This window comes from Panthera pardus, unplaced genomic scaffold, assembly GCF_024362965.1.
Source record: "Panthera pardus isolate Hobbes unplaced genomic scaffold, ASM2436296v1 HiC_scaffold_16, whole genome shotgun sequence".
Lineage (NCBI taxonomy): Eukaryota > Metazoa > Chordata > Mammalia > Carnivora > Felidae > Panthera > Panthera pardus.
The window spans coordinates 129,356,098-129,369,786 of record NW_026526721.1 but is presented as its reverse complement, the minus strand read 5'-3'; the positions used below and the strand labels follow the sequence as shown (position 1 = coordinate 129,369,786).

Sequence of the window (13,689 nt, the reverse complement as noted above, 5' to 3'; positions counted from 1 at the left end):
AACTAAAAACATTAAAAAAAATTTTTTTTTTAATTTAGGAGAGGGAGAAAGAGTCTCTCCTGAGTCTTTTCTACGCTCTTAGACTCATATCTTCCTCCAACCCCCTAAATGATAACATCCTACTGGCTTGTCCTTGGTTCCGTCATTCTACCCTCGCCATGAGCCAGCATTACCCAGGCCTGCATCTTCTTACATCTACAATCCTTATTTCCACATCTGCATATAGAATTCTAGATCTGTTTTTTTCAGCTGCCTACTGATCATTTCAACTTTTTTTTTTTTTTTTTTTTTTTAATTTTTGGGACAGAGAGAGACAGAGCATGAACGGGGGAGGGGCAGAGAGAGGGAGGGAGACACAGAATCGGAAACAGGCTCCAGGCTCCGAGCCATCAGCCCAGAGCCCGACGCGGGGCTCGAACTCACGGACCGCGAGATCGTGACCTGGCTGAAGTCGGACGCTTAAACCGACTGCGCCACCCAGGCGCCCCCCTACTGATCATTTCTACAAGGATATTAACCCATCTCAATCCTACATTTGAAATAAAATGTATTATCTCCTCCACTCCAAACTGATCCTTTTTAATGGGCTTCCAATCTCCGTTCATAGCCTAATCATCTTCTTCACCCAAGCTAGAACCCATGGGTGGCCGTGACTCCACTTCTCCTTTACCAGTACATTGTAATCCATCACAGAACCTGTCAATTCTACTGCAAGAGTATCCTAGAATTCCTTCATCTGCAATGTCAACCACACTTCCAGTGCTGAACCCTAAGTATCTTGTCAAAGGCATTTTAACAGCCATCAGGCCTAGAGTGTCTCCACCACCCTATCTTTCTCTGTAGTTGTTTTCTTTTTTTAAATACAAATTGGGCCATGTCACTTCCATGTGTCATAATTGCTGATGATTTCCATGTACCCACGACAAACCAGACCTTCTAAAACCTAGGCCTCAACCTACCTGTCTAGTCTTAACTCACCAGAAACTATACTCCAGCCACGTGCAACTGCTCATTATTTCCCAAACACACTCTTGTGCAACTCATTCTGTCTCATGGAAAAGTCTTATTTACCTCAAAGGCCTGCTCAAATCTTATCATTTTCTCAGAAGACTTTCCAACCTCTTTCTCTTCTAAATAGAAAGCTTTGTATTAATTGCAACTTTTTCTCTACTCCAATGGCATGTCTTTTATACTTCTATTTTACTATTTATCACATGATCTCATAATTGTCTATCTGGTTCTCCCACTAGATATTGATGATCTCAAAATCAGGGATCAGGGAACCCCAGAACCCAACACACCGCTGACCTGGCATATAGTGTGTGCCCACTGCATGTCTAGGAAAGACTGAAGGAAGGGGAAATATTGGGGAAGTATGGTCCATGGGACTATTATGACAATGTAGCCAATAAAAATAATTGAAAATACATTTCCAAATACAGTCATCCATGAACATTAACTTTGAAGAATCATTAGTCTCTGCCTTCTTCTCCCATTTTATTTAGCTCTTTCCTTCCTTCCTTCCTCAATTCTCTTCAGTTTCCTCCACCTTTATATAAACTCCATTCGCAGGGGTAATGGCACCGATCCACCACGATCTAACTTTATTAATATTAATCTTCTCGTGATGCTAAGAGGCATCCTGACATTGTGAGAAAAGCACTGAACTAAAAATTGAGAACCTGTGAGTTCTAAATCATTCATTCTTTCCACAAATATTTATTGAGCATCTCCTATGTGCCAGGTATTGTTCTAACTGCCAGGGATACATTCATGAACAAAAAGACAAAGTTTTCTGCCTTCATGAAGCTTACATTCTATTAGAGGGAGAGAGGGTTGGATAATGAGTAACAAATATAATAAATAAGTACTTTGGTAGGTGAGGATCCCAAGTGCCAAGATGGGGGTGGGAATGGGGAAAGGGCATATTGGTTGCACCTTTAAGTAGAAAGTCCTCATTAAGAAGATGAGATTTGAGCAAAGAAAGCAATAGAGTTACCTGATGCAGAGATTCATGAGAAGAGCATCTAGGCAATAGTAGTAACTATAGCAAAGGTTGTAAATGGGTGTGTGCCTGGCACGTCTGAGGAACAACAAGGCCTGTGTGGCCAAAAGAGAGTAAGCGAAGGGAAGGTGGTAGGAGACGAAATCTATGTTAATCAGGCCTGATGGTATAGAGCCTTATAAACTGTTATCGTTAGGACTTTGGTTTTCATTCTGAGTGAGATAAGCATTCATTGCAGACTTTGTTTTAGGTAGAAGAGTGTCATGATTTGAATTGAAGTCATTTGGCTGCTGTGTTGAAAATAGATCATAGGGAAGAAAGTATAGAAGCTAGGGAACAAGTCAGGAGGATGTTGTAATAATCCTGGGTGGTGGAGAGAAGGGGAGAAATCATTGGTTTCTAGATATAGTTTTTGGAAGAACAACAGGACTTACTGACAGATTGATTATAGGATGTGAGAGAAATAGAGGAAATCAGAGGAAATTTCAAGAGTATGGGGCTGAGACAGAAGAAGGAATTTTCCATCAACTGATATGAGGAAGGCTGCAGGAAGAACAGAGTTCGGGGCAGGGGAAGGCATGAAGGGATTGGGAATTCAGTTTTGGACTTGCTGAGATTGAAATGACTATTCAATGTCCAAGGGAATATGTCAAGTACACAGTTGGATATATGAGTCTTGAGTGTGCAGAAGATTTAAATTTGGAAGTCATTAGTGAACTGAGTCATTAGTGAATCATGAGACTGATAAACCTATATATTCCAACCCAAATACAATTATCTGCTTACCCTTAGCCAAATTATCTAATCTCTCTACTTCTTTTTTTTTCATGTCTACAATGATAAGGTTAGGTTAAATAAGTGATTTTCAACTGTGTTCCATGGAGCATGAGGGCTTCTGTAGACGGAGCTGCCAGATCAGAGAGATGTTTGCTCTCCCACTGCCTAAACCAACCACCAATCCTTTAGTTTTACAATGAAGATCAGACATCCATTTAGAAATGGTACAAATTGATATTTATGATGGATACACTACAGTGTACCAGGGTGTGCGCGTGCGTGTGTGTGTGTGTGTGTGTGTGTGTGTGTGTGGAGGGTAACTTCCTATATGCAATAATGAATAGCATCTCATAAAAAATGACCCCGTATATCTCCCCATGACTGGTCAGCTATCAAAAGGCTATGTGTAAATAAAGGTGCAGATTAGCAATGGTACACAGTTATCTTAAAAATGCTTGTGATTGTTAACATGTGCTCAAGGTTTCTTCTCTAAAATGTATTTATTGAAAAACAAATTCAGAAACTAAAAGATGATATTCCATTTCTTTTAGACCCAATTAATGATAGTATTTCTGTTGACACTGAGACCATGAACAATTGATCATTTTAACTGTATAAAAATGCATGAAGTTAATGCTGGAAAGGACCTTAGAAATATTTCAGTCAAAAAAAATAGAAGAAGAAAAGAAGAAGAAGAAGAAGAAGAAGAAGAAGAAGAAGAAGAAGAAGAAGAAAGGAAAGGAAAGGAAAGGAAAGGAAAGGAAAGGAAAGGAAAGGAAAGGAAAGGAAAGGAAAGGAAAGGAAAGGAAAGGAAAGGAAAGGAAAGGAAAGGAAAGGAAAGGAAAGGAAAGGAAAGGAAAGGAAAGGAAAGGAAAGGAAAGGAAAGGAAAGGAAAGGAAAGGAAAGGAAAGGAAAGGAAAGGAAAGGAAAGGAAAGGAAAGGAAAGGAAAGGAAAGGAAAGGAAAGGAAAGGAAAGGAAAGGAAAGGAAAGGAAAGGAAAGGAAAGGAAAGGAAAGGAAAGGAAAGGAAAGGAAAGGAAAGGAAAGGAAAGGAAAGGAAAGGAAAGGAAAGGAAAGGAAAGGAAAGGAAAGGAAAGGAAAGGAAAGGAAAAGGAAAGGAAAGGAAAGGAAAGGAAAGGAAAGGAAGGAAGGAAAGGAAAGGAAAGGAAAGGAAAGGAAAGGAAAGGAAAGGAAAGGAAAGGAAAAAGAAATACTTAAGTCAATCACCCTCCCTTTATGGTGGAGGAGCTGAGACTCAGAGGTCAAAGGTCATGCCAGAACTAACCTAGGTCATTTCCTGACTCCTAGTCTAGTGTCTTTTCAGCACACTCTACTGGTTTCAAGCTTGCTTCAGAAACACCACTGAATTTTTACAATTAAGGCAGAAATCAACACTGATGTGTGATCTTCCTATTTTCCTCATTTTATAATCTTCATATTTTCCTAATCCATTAATTTTACATTATGGGTCTTCCAATTTTTCCACAGTTCTAAGGGTCGTCCTTGCTGTTGCCTTTTGCCTGGTGTCTGGTGTCCTCGTGGTGTTGCTGCTTACCCTCATCCGCCATGGGCCCTGCTGGCACAGAGATCCCTATCGGAATATCTGAACAGATGGCTGAATAAGGGCGGACACACCACACCAACCTCCTGGGATGCAGCACCTCTCAGTGATGCCTCATGGAAAGGACTGGCTTTCACCATGTGGACATCACCCTGCCCACACCCTTCCCTTTGAGCCTGGCTAGAGCAGGGTCTGAACTCATAGTGACCCAGGGACTGATGAATGAAACCCAAGTTACTTGGTTAGGTCTCCTGATGGTTAGGTCTCCTCATCATAGTGCAAGCTTCTCATGCAGCTAGAAAGAAGTTCTTCTGCAAAGGATAGTTGTATTCTCTGGCATGGATGTCCAGAAAGAAAGAAAGAAGTTAAACTCCAACCAGCCTTTTGCCTTCAAAGAGCAAATGGTTACAACGTGTGACAACATAGATTAAAGAAGACTGGATAATGACAATAATTACACTAGAAATAGTATCATGTAGGATGATTCTTAAGAAATAAGACCCAACCAGAAGGTGTAAATAAATCTTTTTTTTAGCTGTTAAGTAGGTTGAATACAAACATGTATACACTCCTGAAAAGAAATTCCTACCCAGTGTTTGATAGCTAACAGATTTCTGTATGTGTATATATACTAACACATACAAACACATAGCTGTATTGAAACTGCCTTAGAGAGAGGTATTTAATTCTCAGAAACTGTAATATCAACTATTGTAATTGTTTCTCAGGTCATTTTCCCCACAATTTCTATAATGGGGAATAACTAGGAAGTCCATGCAGTCATGTTTCTTTTTTCTACCTCTACCATGAGACTATATTTTTATTTTATTTTTTTTAATATATGAAGTTTATTGTCAAATTGTTTCCATACAACACCCAGTGCTCATCCCAAAAGGTGCCCTCCTCAATACCCATCACCTACCCTCCTCTCCCTCCCACCCCCTATCAACCCTCAGTTTGTTCTCAGTTTTTAAGAGTCTCTTATGCTTTGGCTCTCTTCCATTCTAACCTCTTTTTTTTTCCTTCCCCTCCCCATGGGTTTCTGTTAAGTTTCTCAGGATCCACATAAGAGTGAAACCATATGGTATCTGTCTTTCTCTGTATGGTTTATTTCACTTTGCATCACATTCTCCAGTTCCATCCGTGTTGCTACAAAGGGCCATATTTCATTCTTTCTCATTGCCACGTAGTACTCCATTGTGTATATAAACCATAATTTGAGACTATATTTTTATAGTTCCAATTTCTTCATTTCATTTTAAAAGTAAGAGACTTACTTTCATGAGAACTTTTCATGGCCACTATGAGATAATAGTATATTTAATCACCACAAATAGATCTACATTTCCCAAGTGGTGAAGTAGAAAGAAAAATGGGATGAAGGTTGATGACCCTATGCCACAGCTCTGCACTGGCTTTAAGCCAACAACTTGGAACAAGTTCTTTTAAGTCTTTTAAACCTTGGTTTAATTATCTAAAAAAGAAGAGTGGACTAGATAAACATGGAAGTCACATCTAGTTCTCATATTCTGTGAACAATTTATTTTTCATTTCATTTCATTCATGGATTGGTCATTGTCCAAGAAAGCATGTTCATAAATGGTACCATTACAGTAAGCCTGATATGTATTCTAAACAGTCTTAACCCATCCTGAGCTTTTAACCATCCAATTGGTGGGAAATTCAATCTCATTCATTGGTAGAGTTCTTCACCTTCTCAGGTATTACTAAAGGTCCTGGAATGTTGTGGGAAGAGTTGGATGAGGGTCCTTTAGACTACTATCTACACTGGTCTCCAATAAACACACTGTCTATTCCCACATGGTCTCCTGAAGATAGGCAGAGGACATCTATGCATGGCTCCCAAGACCACACACTTGGACTGCACCATCCTGGCATTGTCTGCTCCCCTACCTGGGGTGATACCTATGAACCAGAAACCCTCCTAGAACCCCACCCCATCTCTGAGTCTCAGGAATCTTCACCCCTTGGATTCCACAGCTTTCTCCTGTTAAACTTCAAGCACTTACCTCTATCACCCTCACTTTCTATGTAATTTTCACTGAGCTAAGGCTATGCAAAAAAAAAAAAAAAAAAAAAAATCTTGAGAAGGAGTTGTGTTCTCTTGCCTGGCAACTGCTGCTTTCTCCAGTAACACAAAAGGCATGTAGGAAAATAAATGAAAGATCTGGCTTCATCCTCAACTTGGGAAGAGGTAAAACATCTATAGCAGGAAAAACAAATGACAAATTACTGTCTCTATAAAGTAGCCAGTCATATTAGTAATGGGACATAATATCTTATGCTAATAAGTTATGAGACTTTAAAATAGAAGTAGAAAACAGAACCACAAGCCAAGGATCTTCTCACGTATTTAACATTGTTAGAGGACCTACTGTTAGCTAATCGCTGGCCTACATGCTAAATTGTCCATCCCTAATGTGATTAGTAAGGTGTTTTACCCCAACAACAGCCTTATACAGGGCTGGTAGAATGTGTAAGTAAAAACCTTCACAAGCTTTCCCTAATATCATCTTCTAACAGTGTCAATGTTTAATACTTTCTATTGTTTCAGCAGGGGGAGGTTAATCTCTCCCATTTCTCTTCCTTCTCCTATCTCTTGATGATTGCAAAGAAAGCTGTCATTCCCAACTGAGTTGTTTCTTTTCCCTTCCACAGAGCTACTCTGTTGACAAACACTGTAATTGCTTTTCATAGTTCAAGGCAGAGTGAAAAATCACAAGTGACAAATGATCTATGGCGATAAAGCAGAGAGCACAGATGCGCTCTCACATTCCCCAGGAAAAAAGCTAATCATCCAACTTCAACAGAAAAATACAAATTCTCTCTACTGATAAAAGTGACTTTTTCAGATGAGTCAGAGAAGCTCAGCTGACATGAGGAGAAACATTGCTTGCAAGATAATTTCTAGGACTGAGATAACTTCTGCTCTGCAGTGTATTCCCCACATCTGAGCCGCTATAGACACCTTCGAACAGGATTAGAATAAAGTAGTAATTACCACATGGATGTAGGGAAATAGCCTACCATAAAAAATATGATCAATATACATGTAGAAAAGTTCTATAACAGTCAAGGTAGAGTATTCCCTTGACTAGTCTAGCTAGTATTCCTAGCTAGAATGGCATTGTGTAAGGAAAGTATTAAGAAAATATGATTATAAAAAGAAGAATTTATGATATTAGAAGAGTATAAGACAGAGGCAAACATTTTACTGGACGTCATTCAACCAAGAAATCTTTTTATATGACAACTGGCATTTCTTCTCCCTGAATTCAGTCATGGTCTCTATTTTCCCAACTTCCTATTCTCTTTCTGTCTCTTTCTTTCTGTCTTGTTCTAATATCGCTAGCATTGATTGTGTCTTCATAGCCAGAGGAGTTTCTTGGTAAGTGAAAGCCAAAATGTTAGTTTTCTCCTTCAAAACTCTCTTTATAGAAACCCCACTGGAGCAGCAATGAATGTGTGCTACGTTTTGGTGCTTTGGACCAGGGCTCTCCAATAGAAACATAATGCAAGCCACGAATAAGTCCCACACATGGGATTTAAAATTTTCTAAGAGCCACTTTATAAAAAAGTAAAAATAGACATAAAATTAATTCTAATAAAATTTATGTCACCCAGTGCACTGAAAAAATCATTTCAACACATTATTAATTTTTATCGAGATATTTTTCAGGTTTTTTAAATAGTATTTGAAATCTGATGTGTATTTTACCCTTCTAGCACATCTCCATCTGGACTAGGTACACGTCAAGTTTCAGAAGCTATAAGTGGCTGGTGGCTATCATATGGGACAGTTATACTTTCTACCAATGACAAACTTTTTGAAGCAGAAAGAATGTTTTGTGTGTGTGTGTGTGTGTGTGTGTGTGTGTGTGTGTGTGTGTGTGTGTTTTAATTTTCAAGATTCACTTTCAGGTTACGGTGAAGAAATGAAAGTCATCTTTTTTATGTGCCTACATCTTACTATTTGTGTGTGTGTGCTGAATTGATCAAGGTTTTCTCTGAAATATTTTATTTGTAGACCTGTCTTCACAGCAACACTCCAAAATTTTCCAACACTATCCTATACTAAATGAACTATTTCTTCTTATAAAATGTCTGAAGAAGGAATCTGACAACACCCTTTAAAACTACTGCAAGATTGGGGAAAGGATACCTTTTTAAATTTTTATTAAATTTTTTATTACAAGTAATTGTTTTTAAAACAAAAATAAATTCAGATGATATAGAAGAGTATAAAAATACAATAAAAAATGTCTTTCTACCCATTTCTAATCATCAGAGACAATCCTGTCAACGATATCTGGTTTTAGTTCTTCTAGTGACTAGCATGAATTTTATGAACTTTACTTATACCTAGATTTTCTGAATGTTCACATCTTTCCCTGCTTTTATAACCCATGGTGTCCTCTTTCTTGTATTATTTTTTTTTCATTTTCTTTAAATAATTTTTTAAAGGACACTTGAGCACTAAGCTTTCTGATTCTGATATGTCCAAGTACGTGTGTATTTTACCCTCCCACTTACCTATCAGTCAGAAGGTATACATTTTCAGGTTGAAAATCATTTTCCCCCAGAATGTGAATGTAGTATTCTGTTGTCTTCTTAACACATAGGCCTGCTGATGAGAAGTCTGATTGGTATCATTCTCACCCAATGTAAGTAATCTGGTATTATTTCCTTTCCTTTCCTTTCCTTTCCTTTCTTTTTTCCTTTTCTTCCATTTTTTTCTGAAATTTTTAAAGATATTTGTTTTATCCAAGGAGTTCTGAAATTTCACTAGGATGTATTTAGGCATGGGTATTTGTTTTTCTATCTATCTGGCTTATACAGGTCTTTGACTTAAAAAAGTATCTGGAATTTGAATTTTCTGGATCTATCCTCCATGCTTCAACTTTTCTCACATATTTTCCAGATTTTTCTTTTATTTCTAGGAAATTTTATTTCCAGAACACTCAGTCTTCAGAAAATCTGTTCTTCTTCTTTTTTTAATTATTATTTTAAGAATACTTTCCTATTCATTGATTGTTCCTTTTTCATAATGGCCACTTATTTTATGAATGCAATCTATTCTTGAATATCTTTAAGAATCCTACTTGGAATTTTTTTCAAATTCTTCTCTGCTCCCTATATTATCTCTGTTTCTCTGGGCTCTGTTGTTTAAACGTATTAATTCTGGACCTTCTTTTAGGCTCTGGGGTTTTCTCACATACTCATGAATCACAATCCACAAATAAAGAACTCTGTGGATTAATAGGGATGGCTGGTCTTGGTTTCCCTTTTAGTCATGAATATCTGTTTCCCCAACAAATGTCTACTTAAATAACTGCTTTAAAATTTTCGTTTGCTAGTTGCAACATCCTTGTCATCTCTGGACCCGTCTTGATTGTCTTTTCTCCCATGTATGGGTTATGTTTTCCTGTTGCTTTGAATATAATTTTGGATAGTGTCTTAGACATTGTGAATGATATATTGTAGAGACTCTGGATTTCATCGTGTTCCTCGAGCTGTCAGTTAAATTGACTAAAATCAAACTACAGTCTCCCCTACAATGGACAGCAGCTCAAATCTCAGCTCAGTTCTTTTAGCCTAAATAAGGCTGCTTGGAGTCTTCCCTGTCTATAGATAGTTAAGCTATGGGGTCAGCCATAGAGTTGGGGCAGAGTTTATACACAGAACTTAGGGCTTCTCCTCTCTGGCTTTCAATTGGGGGGAATTTCCTTCTCACTTTTAAGAGACTATGGGTGCCCACCCCCCAAACTCTGTCCTCTGGTGGTTCAAGTGGGTAAGATTATATTTTGTTTTGTTTTCCCTGTATTTTAACCATTCCATCCCCACACTCTGCCCCTGCATGGCATGAACTTGAGGCTGCACTTGGACTAAAGGCCATAACAAAATAAAACTAGCCTAGCAGCTATTCCCTTTTTCCAAATGCTGATTCCCCTCCAGAATCTGCCTGGTTTTGATTGCTCCCAAGTACATTTAGTTAGTTGTATTTTATATTTTTCCCTAAGAGTTTATAGTTGTTACCTGTGGAAATTACCTTGATAAGAAGTACATAATCACAGATGGAAGTGAATGCTCTCATTTGAATGGGAAGGCCTGATCTGAATTTCTGTGGGAGGGCAAGAGCTATAGCATAGGTGCCCAGTAGTGTCTGTGGGCAGGAAAGTGGCATGTCAGCTAATGACATATCAAAAAATTAAGACTTTACTCTTGGCTGGGGTGACTGTTTCTGTGTATGTATCTCCTGGGTGGAATGGCCTTAACTTTAAAAAATGTTCCCTCCACTCTCTCTTTAAAATAAAATAAAAATTTTTTTAATTTTTTTTAAATGTTTATTTATTTTTGAGAGAGACAGAGACAGAATGCGAGTGGGTTAGGGGCAGAGAGAGAAGTAGACACAGAATCAGAAGCAGGCTCCAGACTCTGAGCTGTTAGCACAGAGCCTGACATGGGGCTCAAGCTCAAGAGCTGTGAGATCATGACCTGAGCCAAACTCAGATGCTTAACTGTTTGAGCCACCCAGGTGCCCCATAAAATAAAATAATATTTTATAAAGGGGACCTGGGTGCCTCAGTTGGTTAAGTGGCCAACTCTGGATTTTGGCTCAGGTCATGGTCCCAAAGTTGTGAGATCAAGCCCTGTGTCCGACTCCACACTCAGCATGAAGCCTGCTTGGGATTCTCTCTCCCTTTGCCCTTCCTCTGCTTGTGCATGCATGCTTGCACTTTTTCGCTCTCTAAAATAAAATAAAATAAAATAAATAAAATAAAATAAAATAAAATAAAATAAAATAAAACAAAACAAAATAAAATAAAAGCAGGAGGGGCGCCTGGGTGGCTCAGTCGGTTGAGTGTCCGACTTCGGCCCAGGTCATGATCTTGCGGTCCGTGGGTTTGAGCCCCGCATCGGTCTCTGTGCTGACAGCTCGGAGCCCGGAGCCTGTTTCGGATTCTGTGTCTCCCTCTCTCTCTGACCCTCCCCTGTTCATGCTCTGTCTCTCTCTCTCTCAAAAATGGATAAACATTAAAAAAAAATTAAAATAAATAAAATAAATAAATAAAAGCAGGAAAGAGTATCCAATGGAAAAAAAAGTCTCTTTAACAAATGGTGCTGGGAGAACTGGACAGCAACATGCAGAAGAATGAAACTAGACCACTTTCTTATACTATACACCAAAATAAACTCAAAATGGATGAAAGACCTGAATGTGAGACAGGAAACCATCAAAACCCTAGAGGAAAAAGCAGGCAACAACCTCTTTGACCTCAGCCGCAGCAAATTCTTACTCGACAGATCTCCAAAGGCAAGGGAATCAAAAGCAAAAATGAACCATTGGGACCTCATCAAGATAAAAAGCTGCACTGCAAAGGAAACAATCAACAAAACTAAAAGACAACTGACAGAATGGGAAAATATATTTGCAAATGACATATCGTTTAAAGGGCTAGTATCCAAAATCTATAAAGAACTCACCAAACTCCACACCTGAAAAACAAATAATCCAGTGAGGAAATGGGCAGAAGACATGAAGACATGAAGACAGAAGACGTTTTTCCAAAGAAGACATCCAGATGGCCAACAGATATATGAAACAATGCTCAATGTCAGTTATCATCAGGGAAATACAAATCAAAGCCACAGTTAGATAACCACCTCACACTGGTCAGAGTGGCTAAAATGAACAAATCAGGAGACTATATATGCTGGCGAGGATGTAGAGAAACGGGAACCCTCTTGCACTGTTGGTGGGAATGCAAACTGGCGCAGCCACTCTAGAACACAGTGTGAAGGTTCCTCCAAAAGTTAAAAATAGAACTACCCTATGACCCAGCAATCACACTGCTAGGAATTTACCCAAGGGATACAGGAGTACTGATACACAGGGGCACATGTACCCCAATGTTTATAGCAAATAGCCAAATTATGGAAAGAGCCTAAATGTCCATCAACTGATGAATGGAGAAAGAAGATGTGGTTTACATATACAATGGAATACTACTTGACAATGAGAAAGAATGAAATCTTTGCAGCAATGTGGATGGAACTGGAGGGTAGTATGCTAAGTGAAATAAGTCAGTCAGAGAAAGACAGATACCATGTGTTTTCACTCATATGTGGATCTTGAAAAACTTAACAGAAAACCGTGGGGGAAGTGAAGGGAGGAAAAAAGTTATAAACAGAGAGGGAGGGAGGCAAACCATAAGAGACTCTTAAATACAGAGAACAAACTGAGGGTTGATGAGGGGTTCGGGGAGAGGGGAAAGTGGGTGATGGCATTGAGGAGGGCACTTGTTGGGATGAGCACTGGGTGTTGTTTGGAAGCCAATATGACAATAAATTCTATTTAAAACATAATAATAAGTTAAAAATAAATAAAAGAAAATAAATTAAAATTTCACTCCATGTCTGTGATGTAAGTCCTGAGTTATCTCAACATCTACTCTGTTTTTCTTTCTGGGCACAGCAGCCACACAAGGTGTCCTCCCAAATGAGCACCCTCTTTCCAAAGACAGCACTCCTCGAAGATTTTATCTGGGCGGGGGGGGGGGGGAGGGTGGCGGGGCAGTCACCCTATATATGAGAAAGGAGTGGGATGTGCAGCTGATAGAGAATGTGTTCCTTAGCTACTTGGGCAAGTACTTCACAGTTCCCTAATGATCTATGAGATGAGCCAAGCTCCCACCTTCTCTGTGGCTCCCTCAGAAAGAATCATGTTCATCTCTTGTGGGTCTGACTATAATTTCCCTGTTTTGACTTCTTCATCAGTTCAATCATATCTGCCTATCTTTGAAGAATTTCTTAAAATATCTGACCTGCCACTGGCACTCTCTAGCACTGTTATGATTTCATTCTTATTTTTAACATCTTTTATATGACTTCAGTACAACTTTGGGAGGAAGGGAAGTCAGATGCAATGGATTTTTTTTCCCTAAACAGGAAACTCTAAGTTTGTTTTTTTAGCAAAGGAGTCTATAATTGTGTCTGTCAAAGTTAAGGAAGTGAGCCAAGCCATTCAGTGAAGGGGAAAAAAAAAAAAAAAGACTTAACACTATGTACACAATTTAATCTCACCGACATTTGCTAAGTGCCTGCTCTTAGAATGAAGTAGGGTCCCTAGTTGCTCTCATATTTTTCAAAGGGAATCTTAACTCAACGAAAGGTTAAGTACCATTGTGCCATGATTTGACATAGGGAATACAGTACTGAATTATTTATAGACCCTGCCTTTATAAAGCTCACAGCTAAATAATTTCTCTAACCGGGCTTTTCTGTTTTTACTAGCTTATATCGTTTTTCCTTTAGAGTGCCTCAAG

General features: G+C 38.7%; 1 protein-coding gene across 2 annotated transcripts in view; it reads left to right on the top strand.

Moving 5' to 3' along the window:
• The window catches only part of ACP3 (acid phosphatase 3), a 46,933-nt gene extending 41,498 nt beyond the window's left edge, over positions 1 to 5,435 (top strand). The window contains exon 11 of one of the 2 annotated variants that reach the window (XM_019436451.2): positions 4,270 to 5,435. In XM_019436451.2, the coding sequence (XP_019291996.2) occupies positions 4,270 to 4,388 (119 nt within the window). In that variant the 3' untranslated portion in view covers positions 4,389 to 5,435. Of the gene's footprint in view, positions 1 to 1,250; positions 1,430 to 4,269 lie in introns of those variants that run through there. The other variant, XM_019436457.2, reaches the window with a different exon arrangement.
• Positions 5,436 to 13,689: the final 8,254 nt, after the last annotated feature.